The following is a 26,326-nucleotide window of genomic DNA, read 5'->3' as shown; positions in this document are numbered from 1 at the left end:
CAATAGACAACAAAGAACACACACATCTTCACAGGCATCTCTCAGAGCTGCAGCCCTTCATCAGCGAATTCTCCAAAGGAGTTGCTAAAATGATTTGTTTAGAGATATATTTTTTTTAATCCTCTTTAGGAGTCGTGAATTGGATAAAATTGATGGAGAACCAGCAGCTATCTTTAAGACAGTCTAAAAGACGACTGAATTATATAGTTATGGAAGAGCTCTTTGAATGAGTGACAGTTTAGTTATTACGGATACAGTGGTACCTTGGATTAAGTACTTAATTCGTTCCGGAGGTCCGTACTTAACCTGAAACTGTTCTTAACCTGAAGCACCACTTTAGCTAATGGGGCCTTCTGCTGCTGTCGCGCCGCCGGAGCACGATTTCTGTTCTCATCCTGAAGCAAAGTTATTAACCTGAAGCACTATTTCTGGGTTAGCTGAGTCTGTAATCTGAAGCGTATGTAACCTGAGGTACCACTGTGCTGCATTTGTAAAATCAATTGATGGGTCATGAATTTGTGTTTTCCATTGGTGATGTTTGTAGAATTTAATATTATTAATAAAGTTTACAAATAAAAAAACTTTTTGCTATTTTTTTGGGGATGACTCACCTTCAGCCTTGTAGCTCAGCTGATAGAGCATGAGACTCTTAATCTATGGGTCACAGGTTTGAGCCCCACATTGGGCAAAAGATTCCCACAGGGTTGGGGGGTTGGACTAGATGACCCTCGTGGTCCCTTCCAACTCTACAATTCTATGATTCTATGAAATCTCAACATTCTTCCCTTAAAGTGTTGTGGTTCTTAGGCTACACAGAGTGCCCATTTCTGCATGTTTCAATTGCCGCCACAGGTGCATGATGTCTGCGGCCAGTGCGGGAAGTCTGAGGAAAATGAACACAGGAGATTGGTTTTGGGCTGAATTAGCCCACAACTTTATTGATTACCGGTAAGACTAGGTTTGGCTAAGGCCTGCCTACAGCCTGATAGGAACCCAGTGGGGCTGGCCCTGGGCCCTGGGAGCCAGTGTGGTGTAGTGGTTAGGAGCGGTAGATTCATAATCTGGTGAACCGGGTTCGCGTCTCCGCTCCTCCACATGCAGCTGCTGGGTGACCTTGGGCTAGTCACACTTCTTTGAAGTCTCTCAGCCCCACTCACCTCACAGAGTGTTTGTTGTGGGGGAGGAAGGGAAAGGAGAATGTTAGCCGCTTTGAGACTCCTTCGGGTAGTGATAACGCGGGATATCAAATACAAACTCTTCTTCTCTTCTGGGCTGGAAAGTTGCCACTGTCGTGGATCGGGTGCCACAACCCCACACAGGCCACCACTGGGAGAGGTGCATTGGTCCATCAGCGCCTTCAAACTGAATACAGTGGTACCTCGGGTTAAGTACTTAATTCGTTCCGGAGGTCTGTACTTAACCTGAAACTGTTCTTAACCTGAAGCACCACTTTAGCTAATGGGGCCTCCTGCTGCTGCCACGCCGCCAGAGCACGATTTCTGTTCTCATCCTGAAGCAAAGTTCTTAACCTGAAACACTATTTCTGGGTTAGTGGAGTCTGTAACCTGAAGCGTATGTAACCTGAAGCGTATGTAACCCAAGGTACCACTGTAGTTGCTAGGAATTTCAAATAGCATATTTTACAGGAGGCATTTGAACGCTCTTATCATCATGAATGGGGACGCGGGTGGCGCTGTGGGTAAATCCTCAGCGCCTAGGGCTTGCCGATCGCATGGTCGGCGGTTCGAATCCCCGCGGCGGGGTGAGCTCCCGTCGTTCGGTCCCAGCTCCTGCCCACCTAGCAGTTTGAAAGCACCCCTAAAGTGCAAGTAGATAAATAGGTACCGCTTTCTAGCGGGAAGGTAAACGGTGTTTCCGTGTGCTGCGCTGGTGCCGGCTCGCCAGAGCAGCTTCGTCACACTGGCCACGTGACCCGGAAGTGTCTCCAGACAGCGCTGGCCCCCGGCCTCTAGAGTGAGATGGGCGCACAACCCTAGAGTCGGACACGACTGGCCCGAACGGGCAGGGGTACCTTTACCTTTACCTTTTATCGTCATGAATATACAATTATTATTATTTTTTGCTACATAGTTGAAAATGAATCTTTTTTGGTTTGTTCTCAAGCATACCTTAATGTTTTAGTTCATTTTTATAGCTATGGACCAGATTTCACCACACCATAAATCCTTATTTAATCCCTCTAGATATTTCCATTTTCTTGCAATAGCTATTCTGGCTGCTAGCAAGAGATACAGAATCAAATATTTATTCAAGCCATCCTCATTTTGCCCTGTCGCATATCCCCATTCATGCTAATGAAGGAATTGATATCAGTTCTTGCATGCTTCCATTCTGAATATAATTTCATTCTGAGCAAAGTACAGTCATACCTTGCTTTTTGAACAGCTTAGTTCTCGAAGGTTTTGGCTCCAGAATGCTGCAAACCCGGAAGTGACTGTTCTGGTTTGCGAACTATTTTTGGAAGCCGAACGTCCGGCAGGGCTTCTGATTGGCTGCAGGAGTTTCCTGCAGCCAATCAGAAGCAGCGCTTTGGTTTCCGAATGTTTGGGAAGTTGAATGGACTGAGGACCATTGGAAATTCTGGCAAGCTGCCAACAATAATGAGCTAGATGGATCAATGGTCTGTCTTGGTATAAGATAGCTTTCTATGTTCCAAGTCCTAAGGCAGAGATCTTTCCCAGCAGCTTCCCCACATCTGCTCTAGGTCTCCGTTTCGGAATGATTTTTTCCAAAGTTTTTTCCCAAAGTGCTTTTATTGATTCTTGTTTTGTTGGAATTGCAATTTTTAATCCATTTTCACAATCTATTTAGTCCCAGAGAACTATTGCTATTGGATGACTGATGAATGGAACAAACGATCAAATAAATGAGACAGCACTGGCTCTCACATACGTAATTAAGGCTTCATTTGATCTCCACTGTGTTTTCTTTGCAGATGTATTGATTTTCATGTTAGTTGTGCATTCAGACATCATACAGGGGATATAGGAAGCTCCCTTCTGCATGTTCTCTGGGAATGCCTGCATCAGAAATCCAACCAAATCAGGGCATTAAAGGATTTAGGCTTGAGAACCTCTCTCTTTCAAATAGCAAAATCAAAAGTTGTCATGGTATAGCTTATTCTTAAGCTTCTTCAACCCCCATCTATATCCAACTGAGTATGTGGAAAAATCCAACAGTCTTCTGTCTCCTGAGAAAAGGGAGCGGCATTAACTCAGTAGCAAATTTTTTTGCCAGAAGCAGACTGTTTTTGCAGATCTGCTAGATAGACCTTGCCAAGTTAACATCCAGAAAGTTTTCCTCATTATTTAAAGCAAACATGAATCACAATTTATTCCACCCCCATTTTTAATGAGCACTCCCAAGCATTTATGAACAATAAAAACCACATTGGGACATTGCACGGCAACAAAATATAAGCTGCAAAGTACATACCATAATGTTTATTCAGAATAAAGAATTTATTTAAATATTTGCTGCATTTGGAAGCTTACAAACCTCAGTAACTTGCATTTTAAGTTGCTGCAAACATGGACTTTGAATATGCAAAGCTCTTGTATTGTTTGCTAGATAAAGATGTTTGCTTAATAATGGCTTTGATGGCTTATAGGTATTAATTACTTTCTGCTAGCTGAGAGGGGAAGGAAAGGCAATTAAGACTGTAAACCTATACCCATTAATTGGCCCCATTGAACACAAGGGGACTGACTTCTGAGCAGAGGTTTGCAGAATTGCTCTGTGAGGCTGAAGTCCTGTGCCCACTTACCTGGGAGTAAGCCCCATTGAACTCAGTGGGGCATTTCTGTGCCATCATTCACAGGATTATGTTGTAAATGCAGCCAGTTGGAGGGAGGGAGGGAAAGACATGAGTGTTTTTTCCCCCATCTGGTTGGCAGTACAACCAGGAAGATGATGCAGAATATTCCACATAATTAGAGTTTTGTTTCCTACTTGATTTACTTGGAGCAAAGGGAAGAGACAACAATCTGCAGCTGGATCGCCAAGGTTCTGTAGCAGTTCACTGGAGAATTAACTAAACAAAGTGACTCTGTGGAAGTTACGGGAAAACAATGACCTTAGCATTGAAGACACTTGAATAATTTAATTCCCAGGACTTGGTGTTCTTGAATCTGCTACATTTAGATGTTTGGACAACCTAGGAGGCCGGAGGAACCTGTTTTATGTCACTGACATCTTCAAAAAATTTCCACAGAAATGTGACCTGTCTCAGACTTCTAATTCTTCTGTGTGTATTAAAAAAACAACCCAAAAACCTCAAGCTTTCCCCTTGAATTAAAAAATAAAATAAAAATTCACCCTGCTGCTTTGTTATATTGTAAGAACAGAGCATGAAAATGACCACTGTTATAACACCACCTTGTTATTTTCACCTCGCTGAAGCTCCAGACGTTTTGGCACCTGGGGCAAACCACAAAATGCCTCCTGCAGCCAGGGACAAAGCAGGGAGTTAAGATCAACACTGGGAACAATGGAGGGATGGAAATTTACACAGGGAACAAGAGGGGTGAGTGAAGATCTACATCAGGAACAAGGGGTGCGGGGCGGAAACAAATCAACCTTAAATGACGGTTGAACTGGGAAGGGACGCGAGTGGCGCTGTGGTCTAAACCACTGAGCCTCTTTGGCCTGCCAATTCCTGCCAACCTATCAGTTTGAAAGCACACCAGTGCAAGTAGATAAACGGATACTGCTGCGGCAGGAAGGTAAACAGCATTTCTGTGTGCCCTGGCTTCCCCACGGTGTTCTGTTGTGCCAGAAGTGGTTGAGTCATGCTGGCCACATGACCCAGAAAGCTGTTCCAATGCCAGCTTCCTTGGCCTGAAAGCGAGATGAGCACCGCAACCCCATAGTTGCCTTTGACTGGACTTAACAGAGACATCACCTTGCCAATGAAGGCCCGTATAGTTAAAGCTATGGGTTTCCAGTAGTGATGTATGGAAGTGAGAGCTGGACCATAAAGAAGGCTGATCGCCGAAGAATTGATGCTTTTGAATTATGGTGCTGGAGGAGACTCTTGAAAGTCCCATGGACTGCAAGAAGATCAAACCTATCCATTCTTAAGGAAATCAACCCTGAGTGCTCACTGGAAGGACAGATCCTGAAGCTGAGGCGCCAATACTTTGGCCACCTCATGAGAAGACTCCCTGGAAAAGACCCTGATGTTGGGAAAGATGGAGGGCACAAGGAGAAGGGGACGACAGAGGATGAGATGGTTGGACAGTGTTCTCGAAGCTACCAACGTGAGTTTGACCAAACTGCGGGAGGCAGTGGAAGACAGGAGGGCCTGGCGTGCTCTCGTCCATGGGGTCATGAAGAGTCAGACACAACTAAATGACTAAACAACAACAACAACTGTCTGGGTCCTTGACCTTTTTACCTTTTCATCTTGATCTGGGAACCAAAGGCCTCATGGAGGAAAGGGGCCTGCTCTGAATCATGCACTGGGCAGGTGCAGAGCCCAGAAAATGTCTGGGGGCCATGGGGGGGGGGGCGGCGGCAGGCAGATGAATCTAAACTGGAGGCTGCACCTGGGTTTCGAATCCCCACTCTGGCAGGAAGCTCATTGGGTGACCTTGGGCTTGTCACTGTGTCTCATCCAAACCTACCTCACAGGGTTGTTCTGGGGAATGAGGTAGGGGAGGGAGAACCATGTACACCACCTTTTACTCCTTGGAGAAAAATGCAATGAATAAAACGGTAGGAATGCAACAAATAAAACACCTTGGAAGAAAAATTACAATAAAAACATGCATAAATGCAACGTCAATTCCAGCGCTTTAGTGCAAGGACATAAGAGCAGCTGGCTGGATGGCCAACCAGCAGCTTATTATGGGAGTCCCCCACTTCCCCTGATGCCATAAACACGTGCTTATTTTGGCGGGCGCTAGGGTTGCCACGTGTCCTCTTATTCCAGGACACGCCCTCTTCTTCAGGGGTAATTTTTTTTTTTTGACAAATTGCATTTATTGCTTTGAATGGCCGTCACAGCGTCATCTCTCTTTTTTGCTCTCCAAAATATGGCAATCCTAAATCCATCCCTGGAGCAGGTCCCGCAAAAGAAGGCGGCGCGCTTCCCATTCAGAAAAAAGCGGGAGCCCCTCCCTGCCGCGGGGGCCGCGAATGGCAGTCCCTTTAAAAGGCTGGCCGCGCTCAGCCGCCCGTCTTCATGAATGGAACACTCCCCCCTCCCCCGCCTCCACGTTCCTCTCCGGTCGAGCTCATTTCACGCAAACGCGGGGGGCGGGAAGGCCCTCTTGTTTATTAATTTTTGCCTCGGCTGTAAAATGGGCCCTTCTCCGCGCGTCGCCGTTTAGGCGCGCTCGCCCCCGGACACCGCCTAGCCTAGGGCGCGGAACGGGGGTCCGCGCTTGGAGCGTGCGGGGGCTCCTCGAAGCCGCCGCCCCCTCGTGGCTTCTCCCCTCCCTCCTTGGCCTGCTTCCCTTCCCTTCCCTGCAGCTCTGCGGCTCCGTAGCGATGGTAGAGGCAGCCGAGGGGGAGGGATGCAGCTCGGGAGACAGGGTGACTTCACCGCCGCGGCAGGAGAGCGCCGCTCCCCGCTAGCCGACGGAGAGGACCCCGCGCCGCCAATATTGGGAGCAACCATTTCCACCCGAGCCCCACCATGTCCACCAAAGCGGAGCAGTGTAAGTAGCCCACCCCGCGGAGGCAAAGAGACTGGGGGGGGGGGCAAAGGAGAGCATCGGCAGGGACGCAAGGGGGCAAACTGGGGGCGTCAGGTGGTTATGGGGTGAGGGGAAGGGACGGGAAGGGACGGCGCTGTCCGTGGTGCTGAATGCGGCAGGCGATTTCTCCATCCTTGCATGCAGAGGGGAAGCCCAGATCTAGGAAGATTGAAGAGTACTGCGGTTTAAAGAGCTTGATTCTGGGGACCTTCTGGTCTCCCCCGGGCCTTCTGCGTCCATCATGTTGGCCACCCATAAGGATGTTCATCTACAAAGTATAATCTCTTCAAAAGCATCATGGAGTGTTTGAATCCCTATATTTACCAAAAGAGGGGAGATGGTTTTCTGTCTCCACACATACAGAGGAAATGTAGGCCTTCGATACGATTCTCTCCCCCCCCCCCCTTTTTAAAAGAGGACCTAGCTTAACGCACTTGATTTGATTCCGTTGCTAGGTTTTGGAAATCTTCCTACCAGATTATTTTCATCTCCTTATTGCACTGTACTGGATGACTTGAAAATAAAAACAAAATCTCAGGGGCCTATCTCTTCCCTTTCTCCCACACCCACTCTTGCTTTTGTTGATATTTTGGACTGGGTGGAGATTGTCTTCCTTTATGGCTTCTTCAAGTTGCCAGTGAAGTAATACTTACACACTCAGATAAACAGAGATGTAATTAGCGGAGGAAAAGAGGGATTGGTCAGATCCATATATATACAAGGCCGTTGCTTCCAAGACACCCTATCAGGTCACTGTGAGGCAGGATCAGCTGACTGTTTGTGTAGCTTCATTGACCAACACTGAATGAAAAGGTATAATAGAATCATGGCACCGTATACTCGCAGGGGCCCCTTGGATACTGCAGGTGCTCCATGTCTTGCAGGCAAAGTATCCATGACCGGTTCTTGCCTATCTTCCTTTGGCTACCTCTCAAGGAAGAAGATTCCAGAACTTCTCTTGGAAGCGTACAGAATTGTTTCTTCATTTATAGTGTTGCACTTAGGAAATTTTGGATTCTGGACTTAATTTTTAGGCCCTTCCCCCCATTAGATGGCAATGTATAGTTCTTCACTTACTTTAAAAAATGTGCCAAGCAAGCTCTGCTGCATTGGGGAATTTCCTGCTCATTCTGCTGAGCGGGACGCTGGACTTCTGCTCCCAAAGTCTTGCACTGAGTCCACCACTGATCCTTTAGAATAACCTCCTTAATGTTCAATCTTGCTTCAGTTAAATGCCCTTGGTAGATGGCAGGCAAATACTTCCTTCTTAGTGTGTTTAATGAAGGAAGATATGTGCTGATTATCTGTGGATGAACAATGCAGGATGAAATGATGTCACCGATCATAGAACTGCAGAGCCATAAATATGGACAGATCATTCCAGTCCACAAGCCAAAGACAGAACGGCCCATATCTGAAGTATCTATCTAGTCTTTTCCTGAATACCATCAAGGAAGGAGATATATAAACCTCTCTGGACAGTATGCACTAGAGCTTGGATAACTGAATCAGTCTGTGGATCAGAGCAACTAACTAACTAACTAACTAACTAACTAACTAGAATAATGGGTTGTTCTTTCTGCTTGCCTTCCACAGATCAGGGAAACGATGCTGATGTAATTTATTTTCTCCACATATTGTTAAAGGAAACAAAGGCGTTCATTTCCTTCTCTTACCCAATATCAGTTTCCAGAAACTCCCCCCAGCTCCAGGCCAGGGGTAATCAAGCAAATGATGGACTAAAGGCTCATTGTTATGCTCACTTACCACAATGGAACTCAGTGAGAGTTACTTCTGCATAGACATACATAGAATTGTGCAGTCGGGGTCCTATTCCCATTGTTTTCAGGGTCAAAGTAGACATGGAGCAATAACAGTTGAGTGAGCATTTGAAAGTCAAGTAGCAGGCATAGAGCGTCCAATCCAGAAAAAGTATGCTGGTGTGGAGGTTTTTTTTACCCATTTTTCTACCCAACTGTGTTGCCAGTCCAGATAGCCGTCCTCCATGCCTGCTATTTGCACTGGAAAGAAAGCATCCACTGGTGCGATTGAGAGACTTCCTTCCAATGCAAATATAGGGCAAATGTCCCCTGATCCTGATGTGTACTACAGCAGGGGACAAAGAGTTGAACCCTGCTCCCTGTGGTCATGATCCAGAACAACCCCCATGCACCTGCTATTTCCTTTAAAAAAATGCAGAGCTATTAATGCATATTATATCTACTGCAGGTGGGTTTGGTACAGAGACAACAGAGAAGATCCCACAGAAGACTCTTTCTACTGAGTCTATTGACATAAAAAGGATCTGAACTAACATAATGTGTAGGAAGTAGCTGAGGAAGAGGATTAGGTCAGAACTGAGTGTTCATGAGCCTGTTAGTTGTGTTCAGACCCTTCCATCTACAGACCCAAGTAATACTGCTTCATTTAGCTCAGAAAAGCGAGCTGAGAGAAACCCAGTAATGTTGTTATGAAATAATCTTGGATACGGATACCTAAGCTCCTTTTAAGGAAAAATAATTTAAATGAAAATAAGCTGTTTTCCCAAGCACCTGGTGATGCTTCCTGATGATCTAGGTGTTAACGCTTCTGAAAACCAGGTCATGACTCACTACAGGACATTTTAGGTGATTTGCTCTCTATATATTGTGGCTGTAGCTGTGTTCTGCGTTTGACTTGGCAATGTCCCTGGGGTCATAGCAACAGGTTGAAGGTGCCATCTGTGTGGTGCACTGCATTGATGTCTGAACACCAGGAACAAAATCTGGGCCAACCACCATACTTGAAGTCTACCTTCTGTTTCCTTGTTTTTCAGCACAATATTTTTTTCATAATTAGAAAAAGTCTATAATACAGTATTTGATAGAAACACACAATTATATTAATTTGACATGCAAGCCAGATAAACATACACTTATAAGACCCTTACATCCTTTCTGGGAGATGTTCGTATGCCTTGGCTTTGAAGGTTGACCACCCCAGTGAAAATACTGCGTAGGGAGACTCCAAGACCTGCATTTTGGCATCTGCCAGGAAAAACTGAAATGGCTCTTTTGCTTCCCTGCACACTTTTCATGCAACAATTGGGGCCATGTGAGGCAGGGGCATAGGTGGGAGCACCCATCCTTCTAAATACAGGTCTTTCTGAACAATTCACAAAGAGGTATGCAAAGGGAAGTTTGGGCCCTGAACTCTCCTTTTGCTCAAGGTTTGCTTCTTTGCAGTCTCCTGAAATGATACCTCTCCCCTTGCACCTGATCCTGGAAGTGAACTTGGCTGGGAGACACGGGTGCCACGTCCTGCCCCACTTTGTTGGTGCCTGGTGTGGGCCTGTGACGTCATGTGCGTGGCGCACATATGACATCACCTGGCAGAAGGAGGCCCATTGTGGCCTCCGGAAGGCCTAATGGGGCTCAGCAGGGCCCGTTGCAGCCGTGGGAAGGCCCATTGCAGCTTGTGGAAGGCCCAACGGGGCCCATCGGGCCTTTCTGTGGTTGTGGGGGGCCTTGTTGGGCCTTCCCGCAACTGCTGGGTACCTTGTTGGCCTTTCTTGCATCTGCTGCGGGCCTCGTCAGGCCTTCCTGTGGCTGCGATGGGCCGTGTTGGGTCTTCCAGAAGTCGCAACGGGTCTCCCTGTGGCCACGAGCCTATTGGGCCCACCGCTTTATGCTGGATGATGGCAGGCTCACATTTAAAGAGAAGTGTGTGCTGCTGTCACGTCTACATTGGCAAAAGAAGAAGGGAAGGCTATCCTGGTAGCATCTATTAAAAGGGGAAGGTGAAAATACACTCATCAAAAGGTTCTGTATTAAAAAATTAGTTTCTTCTGCTGCTGGAAGAAGCAATCCCACAGGTTTATTATATTCTAAGGATGTATTTTATACTTTTAAATTCTCAACTGCCATTCACCCTGATGGATTGTGGTGTTGAACAAAAAAGCACAATGTAATAAAATAATCGTACCGCACATGCTTTTGTAATACAATAAAACTGAGGGGAAACAAAATTATAGATCCAGGAGAGGCAGTAAAACCAATTTAAAACATTTCTACGCTACAGACTGAGACTGTTTTTCCACAACCATTTTACCTGTGAGTCCAGCCCCACAGAACTCAATGGGACTTACTTCTGAGCAGACACATGTGGGAATGCTGTGTCAAAGGGGTTTAGGAGCCACTTGTATTCAGCATAAAAGCCTGGGAACTGTAGTTCTGTGAGTGAGGTGTGAGAGGTCTTGATCAGATATTATTGTCTCCAAACAGTAGGATTATATAGCAGAGTTGGGGGGAAATTGTGATAGTTAAACTGATACAAATTTGTAGTCCAGATATATTCTAGATGATTGGGCTACGGAAAGTGTTGGCTTTTTAAAATATGACTTCATTCTCTTCAGATCTGTCATTTACCAATATAGCTTTAAATCACTCACAGACAAACGTCTGGTTGTCACTGCAAAATACCTGTATGTTATTTATCTGTTTATTGAATTTGTATCTCACCCTTCCTTCCAAGTTTCCCAGGATAGGAAAACCCCTGTAAATCAAAAAATGCTACTCTGGGGCCTGAAATTAGATTTGTGACTGTTTCATTCTGACCACAGTTGCATATTAATCCAATTTCTCTGTCAATACAATCTTCTACCTGAATACATTTGCAGCTTGACCCCAATAAAGGTGAAAGCATAGTGGCTACACTTGATCTTAGCCAAAAGACTGAGAAGCAATAATAAAATCTGTGTTACTGAATGTCAGTATGTCCATTGAACACATTTTTATGCTGTCAGGCCCATGCAGCTGTTTAAACTTTGTTGATTAGTCATTTTACTGATAATTTTGTATTGTTTTCATGGTGTTTTATGTGGTTGTGGACCAGATCCAGGTACTCTTGGAGGAAAATGATTTTCTAGAGCCATTTCAAGCAGGGTTTAGGTTGGGTTTTGGCACAGAAACTGATTTGATTGCCCTAAATGATTACTTCTGTTGGGAGAGAGAGGGGGGAAATGTGCCCCTGTTAATTCTCCTTGACCTCTCAAGGACTTTTGATACCATCAGCCATGGTATTCTTCTGGAATTAGGGATGGGTGGCACTGCTTTGTGGTGGTTCTGATCCTACTTGGATGGTTATCTGCAGAGGGTGTTTCTTGGGGAGTGTTTCTCAGCCCTGTAGAGCCTTCATTGTGGGGTTCCACAGGGTTCGATTCTATCCCCTACACTCTTTATCATCTACATGAAACAGCTGAGTGGGGTTATCTGGAGGTTTGGAGTACGTTGTCAGCAATATGCTGAAGACACACAGCTCTACTTCTCCTTTACATTTGCAGGGGAGGCAGTGGATATACTGGACAATTGTCTTACCTCGATAATGGACTGGATGAGAGCCTACAAACTGAAGCTCAATTCAGTTAGACTGAGGCATTGCTAGACCAGAAGGCTGTGAGGTTACCTGCTCTTGATGGGAGGAGCAAATACACAGCTTGGGGATATTTCTGAATCCTTTGTTGTCACTTGAGGTTCAGGTGCCCTCAGTGGAGCAGAGTGCCTTCCACCAGCCTGTCCAGCTGCACTCCTAATCTTTACAGGGACAGCCTAACTTCTGTTGTCCATGCTCTGGTGACCTCTAGGCTAGATTACTGCAATATGTTATATGTAGGGCTGCCTCTGAAAACGGTTCTGCTAGTGCAGAATTTGGTGACCAGGTTATTCATGGGCACAAGACGGTCTGAGCATAAAACACCAATCCTGGCTCAACTGCACTGACTGCCAGTTAGATTCCAGGTTCAATTAAAAGTACTTTTTTTGACCCATAAAGCCTTAAATGGCTCCGGACCACAATACCTCAAGGACCACCTCTCTCCATATGAGCCTACTTGGACCCTGAGATCATCCTCTGAGGCCCTTGTTGTGTTCCCTTCACAAGAGGTCCAGAGGGCGGCAACACGAGAATGGGCTTCCTGTTTGTGGGTTGTTCTCCCCAAGGATCAGCTGGTGCCTTCATTATACACCTTTAGGCACCAGGCAAAAACATTCCTCTTTAACCAGACCTTTGGCAGATTGACATCTTAATGCCCTTTTATGTGTTGTGGAAGGGGGTGAGGATTAATGGGTTGTCTTTGTTTTTATTATGTATTTTGTTTTTTATATTGTAATTATGGATACAGGGCATTATATGAAATAGATAGATACATATATAAAAAAGTAATATATGATTGCTCTCCACCTTAATATTTTAAATGAGCTGGTGTGCTATAAATATTTTAATATTTTTTTTTTAAAAAAATACCAGGTCCCCAGCTATGGCCTGAAGGCACACAAGGCTACCACATTTCTAAAGCTAAGCAGCTCTGAGCTTTTGCACCACAAGAACCAGAATTATAGAGCCAGGAGGGATCTTGGAGGTCGTCTAGTTGAACACCTCCTCCTCAGTGCAGGAACTGTGATATGGGGCATAACTACATCATCCCTGGCTCTGCTCAAATACCTGTAATAAAGGAGAGAGCTCACCTGAGGCAGCCTATTTCACTGTTGAGTAGCTCCTACTGTTAGGAAAGGTCTGTTAACAGTTAGCTGACGTCTTCTTCCCTGGAATTTCTACCCATGGATTTTAGTGCAGCCTTGTGGAGCAATGGAGAAGAAGTATGATCCATCTACTGCAGGGTTGGGGAACCTGTGGCCCTCCTGAGATGGTTGGACTCCAAATCCCATCAGCCACAGCCAGCATGGCCAGGGATAGTGAGAGTAGTAGTTCAGCAACACAAGTGCAAATAGTTCATTACAATGGTCACTCAAATATCTGCTTAGGCGTGCTGAGATTTCTCAGCAGTAAACATCTCAGTGACTCTTACAGAAGAAAACAGAGGCAGATGAACTCTATGAGTCACTGTTTTCTTTGCTACATGCAATCACATGATGAATGGGAAAATCTGGGGAAAGAGATTTCTTTTTCATACATTTGTTTCATTTCTAAGTTTTTATGGTAACATTCCTTTACATTTTCCCTTTCTTACGATGATTAATAGGTTGCTGTTTAATTTATTGCCTTCATTGCTGTTGGCTGCATAATAAACCTAACAATTGCTTAACTGTAGGGTGAAAGTTTATTCATTTAAAACATTTCTATCCTCTCACTGAATATACAAGATTCTCAAGGTATCTTACAACTTCAATAAAAACAAGGGTAGATTTTTATCCCAGTTGGTATCCATGTTGGATTTGAAATTGGGTGTGTGTATAATATATATGTACTTTTTATACATGCCATTATTTTGTATATGTTTTTACTGTATTGTGAAATTGCTCCGAGTAATTCAACAGTATTTTCAAAATGAAAACCTACCAATGGCAGATTCCTGAGAGGGGTTGCTTATACAGCCAGCCATGGAACTAAGTTGTACACCGCCCTGAGAACTATGGGTATAGGGAAGTATACAAATTTTAATAATAACAACAACAATAATAATAGTTTATAAGAAGCAATTTATAAGTGAAATGGAGTAATAACAGCAATGATGATTAAATGATAACAAAAAGCAACAAAAGTAGTAAAAGCAGTGAAGTAATTACTGTGATTGCTAATACGTATGACCAACTTACCAAGTAGTAAGCGTGATGAAGCCTTGCCACCTTCTCCACAAGAAAACACACATACCACATTTTCATTAATACAAATGACTGGGCAAAACCGTGGTAGTAAACCTTACTCTTTGGTTGCCTGCAGCTAGCCATTCTATCAGTTATATTTAGCAATGCAGTCAATAGATTGGGCTGTAACTTATTCCTAGGTGATGCCTCAATATGGCAGTGTCAGAAGCAAGAGCCATATCTTCTGGGGCCTCCAAAAACTTCACCTCTGGTTTCTTGTCCCCTTGGTTGATCAGCCCACTGAGTACTGAGATGATACAGTTGTCTTTACACTGCTTCTTGAGGCCTCCCTATGCCACCTCAAGCCTGCCCCTTCTTGCAATGTAAAGCACAAGCACATTTCCTGGCAACCCCCTTTTTACAGTGTAAAGCACATAGTGTACAGCAAATCAGCTGTGCCCATACCTTGTGTTACTTGCCTGTTTTGGTTTCATGATTACAGCCGCCTAGCTGATGGCCAGTTTCCCAGGTAGCAGTGCAGGTGAAATAGATAATACATCACTGCTTCTTCTGATCTCCTTAGTTCTGTCTCCTGTACTTCCAGTGACTTGGGTAAGCCTTCGAGAGAGAGGAAACTCTGAAGTTGGTGTAAGATCTTGGCTTGCTCCAAGCCTGATAACCACAGTTTCCCCAGTTTGGAGCAGAATGGGAAACTATGGTTAGCTGTAGACTTCTTGATGTAATCATGGCATGCTAAGGAGAGAAAGGGTGCATGTTTGGGCAAAATATGGCAAGCCAAACCAATTTTCCATTGTTGGCCATGTACTTCTAAACATATTTTTGGGATGTAAGCCCATATTGGAGACACTTTTGAGGGTTGAAAGGTGTTGTATGATTAATTTTATGAAGACATAATCATTGCATTGGTTTCCTGTCATTTTACTTGACTTTGTACAAATATTATAGGGGGGGGCGGGAACAGACACCAATAAAATTGTTTAAGTTTGGTGAACATTTGGAATAAAATCGAACTGGCAACTGCCTTCAGCCTGAATATATTAGATTCTGACCACAGTTCAACACAGTTAGTCATGTGGAAGTCCGTTAAATTAAATGGGTTTTGGAGTATCTGAGGGTACATCTAGTCTTCCTTCCACGAGCACTATGGCCTCAATCCGATGGAATCCTCTTTCCCTCCTAACAACTGCTGTTAACTTTTTAAAAAACTGGGAGATCCATGATCATAGTTAGCTTAGCTGTAACTGTGCTGGATTGTGGCCTGAATGCAGAAAAACTATATGATTTTTCTACCCACAAGAACAGAACTAAGATACATGTTCTTTTTCTTCCCCTTTTCCATTTTCTCCAAACACAACAAAAACCAGTTGCTTCCAAGATCCGGTACTTGCAAGAATACCATAACCGTGTTCTTCACAACATTTACCCCGTCCCCTCTGGAACTGACATTGCAAACACTCTGAAATACTTTTCTCAGACATTGCTAAGGTAAGCTTTAAATTATGCTTTCATAGAAAATGTATACTGGTTAAATGAAGTGTATGAATAGCTTTATGAAAAATAGAAGTGTTCTTCTAGATGTGTCAGAGCTCAATGAAGTATAAAATCTGGAAGCAATAAGTGACTTCAGCAGTGGTTGTCGTGGAGGAAGCTATGTATATGTGCAGCAGAACGTAGGGGGAATGAGGTGATGGACTGTACCACTATTGCCTACGTATTTCATCTGTTTCTCCACCAAGAAGGCTCCCTGCAATTGGAACACTAGCAAATCAAGGTGATCAACCCCCTTTTATCTGTTATGCTGATTTTCTATTTGCAGGAGGTTGCTAATAATATACCAGAGCATTCAGAACTGTGATTGCCTACAATCAGTCAGCAGTGATCCAGTCCATTCTACCTGCCTTAACTTTCCCCACCCATTCTGCTGCATTTATGTAGACCAGTCCGCAGTTTGCCCAACCAAATTGCTTAACAACCAGTGGCTATATAACCTGTTCCGTACCACAGCATAACAGGAGTGGAAGGCGACTTGGTCAGTAATATCTCCTAACTCGTCACCCTAAGGCAGGATATCCTAACCCCAAAGTAGTTCCCTTTGAGTCGTCTGCCAAATTTTCGTAAAATTTCCAATGGCGATAATATCAAATGCATGCAATTTCCCCTAATGTGCAGTTGGAACCTATAATTAAAACCCATTGCATGTCTTTTCCCGGCCTCCGTAGATTGTTTGGCTAATTAGTTTCCCTTAACAGATAGGAAGTTTTGCTAAAGTACAAATGCTGATCAATACACAAAAGCAACCCCTTTCTCAAATGATGCTTCTGGCCATGTGGGAAGGAGCAGGGCTGTAATGGCTCCGAGGCCAATAGCTTAATGCCCCAGGAGGTATTTGTTGGAGTGCACTTTGATCTATTGCCTTCAAGTCCCACTACCTCCCCCATGAGCTAGAAATGGGCTTAAAACATTTAGAGGTTGCGCTGGTGACTTAAAACCTGCACTAAGTTTTGGGTGGAAATGTGTCCTACTTTGTCCAAAATGAATCAGCAACCCAAATCCTAGATCTGAACCTTCCAGAAGCTAGGAGGCATTAGAAGTGAAAAGGCCTAGAGTGTGGAAGCAACCTGTTACGTCGGGGGCAAGGAAACTGTGACTCTCTAGACATTGTTGCATTGCAACTTCCATCAGCCCCAGCCAGCACAACCAAGAAGAACGCAAGAAGATCCTATTGGATCAGGCCAGTGGCCCATCTAGTCCACCATCCTGTTCCCAGCCAGATGGCCAAGGGTGATGGGCGTTGTTGTCCAACAACTTCTGGGTTGTCATAGGTTCTACACCAATGCATTGATTATTGATTATGAATGAATATTGTGCCAGAATCCCTAAGATGGACATTCATTTACCTATGAGATTCAATAGCAATAAGTCTTGCATGGGAGAAATGCCCCATGGGTTGCATTTGCACCTTATTCCTGGATATATATATATTTAATGAACTTTCCCCCTTTTTTGAATTCTTGGCAATTTGAACTCTTAGGGTGCAATTGTAAGCATGCCTGCTCAGAAGTAAGTCCTACTGAATGCAATGGGGCTGACTCCTGGGTAAGCGTGTTTAGGATTGCAGGCTTGCCTTAGTCCAGGATGGGATGGGGAACTTGTGGCCCTCCAGATGTTTTGGACTCCAGCACCCACCAGTGCCAGCCAGCATGGCCAGGAGTCAGGGATGATGGGAATTGGATCTCAGCGATATCTGGAAGAGCCACCCCTTTCCTTTCCCATCTGTGACCTAGACCCACACTGACACCATCACAGGGCAGGCCACACTAAGAGAGCTCTCAGTCCGGAAAACTAAATGCTCTTTGTGAGCTGGAAACTGCATAATCTAGTAGCAACTGGAGGAACATGGCTTGTCGATAGATATTCCTGAATGGTTTGCTGGTCTTATTCTCGATAGTCATATTCTCACCTGATTCAGTTGCTAGTGCTTGCACATCTCTAGCGTGGAATCATTGGAAGTGTGCAGAACACTTCTGTTCTTTACTCAGAAGTGAGTCCCACTAAGTTCCATGGAACTTATTTCCAAATAAGAGTTATTTCGATTACTAAAAGAAAGAAAAAAATAAAAACCTAGGTTCTCTTTCTAGCTAATAACAATTATTACATATATAAACTGGCACATTGAAGGATGAGGCTGTTCAAAAGGAGTCTTCCCGGCTAGGTCACAAAGATGGATTTAACGGAAATTTGCAACATGCTAACATCTTTGGGGGAACAACAGACATTGGTTTCATGACGAGGTTGACTTCCTTTGCATTTGGATTTAGTTGGCTTTCTTTTAGTCACATGGGGGATGAACATGACCCTTGGACTTGCAGACATCTTTAGGGTACACCAAATTTGGGGAGGGTAATTGGGCAGTGCTGGTTTTAGATGGGTGGGTGGGAAAATGTAAAGAAAATGCATTTTTTTTTTTACAAATAAAACATCACATTAAAAATAAATCACCATGCACAGCGCATAACACATTGATTCATTGAGCTCCTCCTTAAGTTGACCTTCAGGCCAAAGCATTTCTCTGCATTAAGCATGAATTTAATTTTCATGCATTGCTCATTTCCAGCTTGTTTTCCCCCTAACTTGACTGCCAATATAACAAATGCCCCAGAGGGAAAAGAGAATTATTATCTTCTTATCAAGAGAAAATCATGTTTCTTTATCTATAAAATAGCAGCTGCTCAAGATACAGGACAGGATCCCTTCTCAGAGTTTCTGCAGGTGCAAAAGCTGTTCCAGATTTTTTAAAAAATGCATTCCCATGTCCTGCATCAGAGGCTATTGCTGAAGATTATTTCAACTTCAGAAATAGACTTGCAGGGGCTGTGGGGCTGTGATAAAAAGAAACAGGGTGTAAGGTGCTGATGCAGAGGTCGTCATGTTGAGTGATCTTTAGGGTGACTGGGTACAAAGGTGGGGCAGGATAGGATGAAGCAGGGCTGGGGAGTCCTTGCCCCTCCTAATGTTGTTGAACAGCTTCCATCATCCCTGACCATGCAGGCTGGGGCTGGTGGGAATTGGGGTCCAACAGCACCACAGTTTCCCCATCCCTGGGATAGAACGGCAAGTGCAAATTGTCATGTAGACAAGAGTGAGTGAATATTCCTACTGAATATCCGGGGTTTTGCACAACTGTAAAAGAAGCCCTGTCCTCCTTTATATTTGGCAGTTTTAGTGAAGGTTGCAAGCGCTCCTGAGCCATTTCAAGTCGAATCACCTCTGGGAGATGGTGGTGGGTACAGATTGAAAGCTGGACTCTACACTGTCTTCCCTCGAGGCTGTACTTGCTTTTAAGTTCCTCTTTATGGGAGTTAGATCATCATTGACAGTGTACTTGTGTAACAGAGGAGCCAACTTTGGCGCCAGGTTATGGGTACCCAGTGCGCGTGATATCATGACATCATGATGTGACATGACATCATGCACACCCACCGTCCTTGGAACCTGATTTCTGTTTTTTAAAAAAAATATATTTATTGAAATTTTCAAAAAATAAAAAAGAAAGACAAAAAAGAGAAAAGAGAGAAAAAAGAAGAAGAAAAGGAACAATTAAAAAAGTTTACATTGCTTACTTTCCATAACCAATTTCCTTGACTTCCCCACAGCTGCCCTTCTTGTATTCCAATTCCATTTTTTAGCTCAGCAAATTCTTGTCCCCACACTTTACCTTATTTTCTCTAATTCATTTTAATTAACCAATTTTAACTTATAAACCTCAATCTTTATATATCAATACTTATTCTTAAAAAACTTTTCCTAAATTCGCCCCATCAATTTAATTAACCCATTTTAACTTAAAAACCTCAATCTTTATACGTCAACACTTATTCTTAACAATCTTTTTCTAAGGTCGGCCCCAATTCCCTGACCCGAAATCCCCATTTTTATGTTAGTGGCAAAACCAACTTAATTAAAACAAAATATATTTATACACCCTTTGGATTCCCAAAGCCCCACCACCCCCTTTCCTGGATTCGAACCCCAACCAAAGTCCATCAGTCCATCTGCAGTCAGCCTGGCGACCTCACGTCTGAGGCGCTCAACTCTCTCTCAGTTTCTCTCTGCCGGTTTTTTTGATAGTCCTTTATTTTAAATTCCGAATCTCGAAGAAGCTCTGTTCCAATAAGGTCCATATTTCTTCCAGCCAGACCTCCATATTTAACAATGGAGCCGGAACCTGATTTCTAGTGGCACCAGAAGTCAGGTTCCGAGACCTCAGAAAGACCTCAGAAAGCATCTCTGAGCACTCAGACGTGACTTCCGGTGCTTTGCGATGCACCAGACATTGCATCAGGGGCCCTGTGGCATGGGTGTTCAGCACCCACAACTATAGATGGCACCCCTGTAGCATAACTAGTCTGTATGGAGGTGTGTCACCTAACACACTACAAGTCCCAGCATGCAATATCACGCTATTTGGGTTAGGAAAAGCCCCCAAGGTGCACCATGGTTTATGGGCTGCCCATTGGTTTGGACAGCTCCATGGTGAGTAGAAGGCAACAATTCCTAACATGGGGATGCTATGCTGGGAACTAGGGATTTCCGCCTGCTATGCAGCTATTAAAGACCCTGCACAGTTGCACCTGAAGAACCAATTCAGGTGGTACATCCAACTATGGCCACACAACCTTGACCTTGCTGCCACCCCAAAACTGTCCAGGTAAGCTGTAGTGTTGCTGGTCTTAGCAGGACAGCTCTGCCCCACCACACCAGCCACAAGTGGCTATTAGATACCTTCCCCTGCCCTGCAGACTCTACAATTTGCCTCAATTCTCTGTATGTACACCAAAAAGATATATGATAATTTGACCTGCTAAGAAAACACATTGCCATGCAAATCCTTGGCCTTTAAACATTTAAAAGTTCCCTTGCTCTGGCCAGAAAGCACATTCGATAGCAATGGAGAATTGCATGCTGGGATGTGTAGTCTCTCGATGCTTCAGCTCCATTTTGAAGGAGGACAACCTTGAATGCCTTATACCTTCAGAGAGCCAGAGCTGATCAAGATTTATGCTTTGCAGCCAAATAAAGAAAAATGAGCAATTGGACTGCACTGGAACAGAATGAAATTGAGTAGCCAAGGCAATGGAACAGCACAGCATAGGAGAATAAATTAACCCCCCCCTAAAAAAACACCATCAGTCAGTGTAGACAGTAATGACAATGGTCCAATGATATAAGCCAGCTTCCTTTGCTTCTATTTATTAGTGTGGACATGATTATGATAGTGGTCTTTAGGCAATTTTATTGGTTTGCATTAATACCCTCACGATAACTGGACGTTGGGATACCAAAAGGAATGAGGAAAGTATATAAGGCACAATAAACAAGGCATTTTTAAAAGCCGAATATAATGGGTACAACCTGCTGCTGTGTGGCCTCTGTTTGTATCACTGAGACTTGTAGAGTTGAGCAGATGGTACAGATTACTTGTTGGAAAATGGCAGCTGGCATACTTGACCAACCCAGAATGCTTGTACAATCTCCAAACAGGTCGACAGTTCCTGTGTCACCACAATAAGCTCTTGTCCCGCACATGTTTAAATCACTTCCCCAGTGCCCGTACTCTCACTGGGTGACTTTGGGGCACCTTCCTGCTAGTTGTGCATTTGCTTATTCGTGTGCAAGACAATTCATGAGGTCAACAGTATATAATGAGGCCGGTTGATTTCAGAAATATCCAAGTCTGGCTCAACATCCATCCTATAAATGATGAACAGTCAATGGGATGCTAACTTCTGTCTTTTGTAGACGATCAACCGTAGAAATCTGTAGGAAGAGTAAGGTCAATGATATACCAGCGTGACTCTCTAGATGTTGTTGGACTGCAACTCACATCAGCCCCAGCTTAGTATGGCCAGTGGTCAGGGATGATGGGAGCTGGGAGTCCAGCAATATCTGAGGACCACAAGTTGCCAGCCTCCAAGTTGGCATTTCAAACAGTGCCTCTTCCATGCCAAACACACAGGAGGGAAATGGGTATCTGGTCTGATGCATTGTAAACAAAATATATTTTTTGTAAGTTAGCTAATATATAGTCATGGTGTGATAAATTAGTAAAAAGAAGTGAAGAGCATGCACGAGACAAAATTAAGCACCTTTAAGCTCCTCTGATTTCACTGGGAGAGAGCCAGGCACATTTTTAAGGCTGCAGTCCTATGTGCAACTTACCTGGGAGTAAGCCCCATTGACTACACTTGCTTCTGAGTAAATTTGCATAGTGTTGCGCCTCTTCTGTTGATTTCAGTGAGTTGTAAAGGTGCTTAACTTTGCCTGGATTAGTGCCCTTTAATCTTGTTGCAATAGCAGCCTTTTTTAAATAGCCATTTCAGAAAAGTGGAATAATATGGTTGCAATGATACTGAGAAGGCGTAGCAATCTAATTTTTAGCCTTCGTTTTGATTCCCACTAAGCCTTTTAATTATTCTAAATTATTTCTCCTTTAGTCTGTAGTGAGTTTGTTCAATAAATAACGTAAGTAGCCTTAGCAATGTATGATAAGACCCTGTCTGATATGCAGCTATACAACGGGTGATGCTTGCTTAGCCCTTAGATTTCAAAAGTAACCATGTTAACAAGAGAGTGTTTGTATTCAGAAAATAAGATGTTTCCTTCCCCTAAATTAAAAACACACACAAACTACCATTCTCATAAGCTCACAAACATGCTGCAGCCCATCGACAATATATTATTTTAAAGCTTTTCCAAACGTAGTTTAGCTAACATTTTAGAAATATTATATTATTTCTAAATCCATGTGCCTGTTGAAATCTCATTATCTCAGATGATACTGACGGAATGTCATGAAACAGTATCATGTAATACATACAGACATTATTTTGATGCAATAAACATGTGATTTTTAAGGCTCTCTTAACAAACACACATGTTTATTCTTTGCTAAAACATGTTTCTAGAAGTGCCACACCTATTTTTTGCAAGTATTTCCTCCTTGGTTTCCAACAACGATGTTCAAAATGTTTTCCCAATATTATCCTTTTCTTTAATAATAATAATAATAATAATAATAATAATAATAATAATACACACATATATTTCAGACGATCTGATGCTGCCGCCGTTGCATTGTTTTTCTCCTTCCATAGCAAATTGCATCTAATTTCGCAGAACTGTGAAACATGGGTGTGCCACTGAAACATGCATTTTTATATTTTTGCTCCTTATGAACCAGATAACACATGAGATGCAATGGAAAATTTCCCCACAAGTAGCAGTTTCTGAATTGTATTTTTTCCCCAAGCATGGAAGTGAATTGTTGCTAGATTTTGCAAGATGCACTAGTTATTGGTAGAGATTGCATCTCATGTGGGATGTATCTGGAGTTTTATTATTTGTTTTATAGTGTCATTTCAATGTAATGTGCTGTTCTTTGTGTCTTTGTTGTCTCTTTTTTTTCTTTGTCCCCCCAACAGCATTTTGTCCCGCACAGGGAAGAAGGAGAACCAAGATGCCTCCAATTTGACAGTGCCCATGACCATGTGTCTTTTTCCTGTGCCATTCCCACTCACCCCATCTCTAAGACCACAGGTCAGTTCCATCAACCCTACTGTTACTCGCTCCCTCCTTTACAGCGTCCTGCGAGATGCTCCCACTGAACGCGGCCAGCAAAGTCGTGATGCTCAGTTATCAGACTACCCTTCATTGGACTATCAAGGACTATACGTGACATTGGTGACTCTGCTGGATCTAGTTCCTTTGCTACAACATGGTCAGCATGGTAAGTGGAACTTTTGAATCCTTACAGACAGCTTGGGGGCATGGCATCAACACTAGGCTTGTATGAATGAGAAAAAAACAGCTTTCAAAAATAGGCTTGAATTGGCATGGATCCAAATTTTGAATCTTGTTATCTGTACTGTAGATACACCATTATCTACACTGGGCTTACGTCAATAAGAAAACCTTAAGAGAGAATATTATGAAAATGATATACAGGTGGTACATGACCCCAGTCAAGCTTGCAAAAATTTATCATTTGCCCGACAATAAATGTTGGAAATGTAAAGAAAATGAAGGTACATTCTTTCACCTTTGGTGGACGTGCCCAAAGATTAAGGCTTTCTGGGAAATGATTTATAATGAATTGAAAAAGGTATTTAAATATACCTTCCTGAAGAAACCAGAGGCCTTTCTTCTGGGCATAGTCGGCCAATTGGTGTCAAAGAAGGATAGAACTTTTTTTATGTATGCTACAACAGCAGCAAGAATACTTATTGCAAAGTACTGGAAGACACAGGATTTACCCACTCTGGAAGAATGGCAGATGAAGATGATTGACTACATGGGATTGGCAGAAATGACTGGCTGAATCCGTGACCAGGGAGAAGAGTCGGCGGAAGAAGACTGGAAGAAATTTAAGGACTATTTACAGAAATATTGTAAAATTAATGAATGTTAGAATGATGTCGGATAGAAATTAAGTGGTTTCCAGCTGTAATGTTTTGAGTGATATGGGGGGAAAAAAAGGTGCAGAAATAGGCTAAAAATTACTGATAAGGATTTGCTGAACTAACAATTTGAACTGGAATACAAAAAAGGGAGGTACGAGGAGGTCAGGGAAATATGTTAATGAAAAATAAGTATTGTGAACTTTATGTGTTTTTAAGCTTTTTTGTATTTTTGTATTTTTTGTTATTTTTTCTTTTTTTATTCTTTTTTTTATTGTATTAACTTTGAAAACTTTAATAAATATCTTTAAAAAAAGAGAAAACCTTAAATCGGCAGATATCTAGATGTTTTATGTTTTGCAAATTTGACGGATCCAAGGACAGTTATAATGTATTGGTGTAGAGATATGTATCTAAAAATGTTGTTTTAGATTCTAAAGGCACTCTACTGTTTCTGCAAGTGCTTTAGGAATGGAGTCTTGCTGTGTTTATTTATTAATATAATTTATTAAATTCATATACAGTCGTACCTTGGTTGACGAACACCTTGCGACTCGAATGTTTTGGCTCCCGAATGCCGCAAACCTGGAAGTGAGTGTTCCAGTTTGCAAACGTTCTTTGGAACCCGAATGTCCAACATGGCTTCTGCGGCTTCCGATTGGCTGCAGGAGCTTTCTGCAGCCAATTGGAAGCTGCGCCTTGGTTTCTGAACGTTTTGGAAGTTGAACAGACTTCTGGAAAGGATTCCGTTTGACTTCCGAGGTATGACTATACCACCCTTCAAGATCTCAGGGCAGTCCACAAGTGTTGTGGGATCCAGACGTGTTATGGGGGTCAGTCTTGCCTTAACCTACTCCCACTCACCCAAAATCTCACATAGGACACTGCCTTTTCCTGAGTTCAAATCATTGATCCATCTAGCTCAGTATTTCTTTCACTGGATTTCAGACAGAAGTCCTAACTGGAGGCACCAGAGATCAAACCTGGGACTTTCTGCATCCAAAGCAGATGTTTTTTTCAATGAGCTATGGCCCTTCCCCAAGCTTTCCTCATCCATTCTGCCATTCTGCCAGCCATTTTAGGCTGGCTGATTTCATTCATTCTCTCTCACACAAATATACACAACGCCCCATTGGCTTCTCTCTGCTTGATGGCTCGCTGCTGTGAACGAACAGATTGGCCCAGCTGTGCAGCATTGTGTCTGCACTGGAACAAGTGTTTTCCTTGTGGTGTTGGATTTACAAAGGCTTCCCCAGCCATCTAAGCCATTGCTCGACATTGCAGCTATCAGGGAATCAACACGCAAAGCAGCCCCTTTTTTATAGACATTCTTGCCCCTCTTTCCTTGCAAATTCTGCCATGCTTCACTTTCAACCAGAAGGTGCAGTTGGCCTTTATTTCCTGCATAGATCCATTGTGTCAAGCCTCCCACAGCTTTAATGACTTCTGACTTCTGATAGCTGTGGGACAGGAGAAGGTCCAAAGTTTGGAGGGACCAGTCTGGGTACTGGAAACTTGTGTTCCGAGCGTAAGCACTCAGCTTCCCCTAAAATGCCTTAGCTGCACTCCCTCACCCTTAGTGGCAGAGAACATGCTTTGCAAGCTCAAAGTCCCAGGTTCAGTCCTCAGGATCTCCAGGTAGCAGCTGCTGTGCAGTGCCTGAGGCACTGGAGAAAAACCACCTGGCAGGGTAGACAATACTGGCTTATGTGAACCCATGGCTCAGTTTGGCGCAGCTCCATGTGTTCAGAGACAGGCTGCACCCACAGCATACATTTAAAGCACCGTTATACCGCTTTAACCAGTTGTAGCTTCTCCCAAAGAATCCTGGGAACTGTAGGTTCTTAAGAGTGCTGAGTGACCAAGAGGCTCCTGTTCCCCTCACGGAGCTACAGTCCTCACAGTGGTTTAGCAATCAAGCTCTCTTTTCAGGGAATTGTAGCTCTGTGAGGAGAAAGTAACTCTCAGCATCCTTGGCAAAATTTACCCAGGATTCTTTGGGAGAAGCCATGGCTGTTTAAGGGGATGTAAAAGTGCTTTAATGGTG

The 26,326-nt window shown here is 43.5% G+C and overlaps 1 protein-coding gene across 6 annotated transcripts in view; it reads left to right on the top strand.

Moving 5' to 3' along the window:
- Positions 1-6,304: 6,304 nt before the first annotated feature.
- The window catches only part of UNC79 (unc-79 homolog, NALCN channel complex subunit), a 133,065-nt gene continuing 113,043 nt past the window's right edge, over positions 6,305-26,326 (top strand). For 4 of the 6 annotated variants that reach the window (XM_053376264.1, XM_053376261.1, XM_053376251.1 and 1 more), the window contains exons 1-3: positions 6,305-6,686; positions 15,688-15,808; positions 23,305-23,609. In XM_053376264.1, coding sequence (XP_053232239.1) covers positions 6,665-6,686; positions 15,688-15,808; positions 23,305-23,609 — 448 coding nt within the window. In that variant the 5' untranslated portion in view covers positions 6,305-6,664. Of the gene's footprint in view, positions 6,687-15,687; positions 15,809-23,304; positions 23,610-26,326 lie in introns of those variants that run through there. The other 2 variants (XM_053376274.1, XM_053376283.1) reach the window with 2 other exon arrangements.

This window comes from Podarcis raffonei, chromosome 1 (assembly GCF_027172205.1).
Source record: "Podarcis raffonei isolate rPodRaf1 chromosome 1, rPodRaf1.pri, whole genome shotgun sequence".
Taxonomy (NCBI): domain Eukaryota; kingdom Metazoa; phylum Chordata; class Lepidosauria; order Squamata; family Lacertidae; genus Podarcis; species Podarcis raffonei.
The sequence above is the reverse complement of the archived record's forward strand: the minus strand, read 5'-3'. Positions and strand labels throughout refer to the sequence as shown.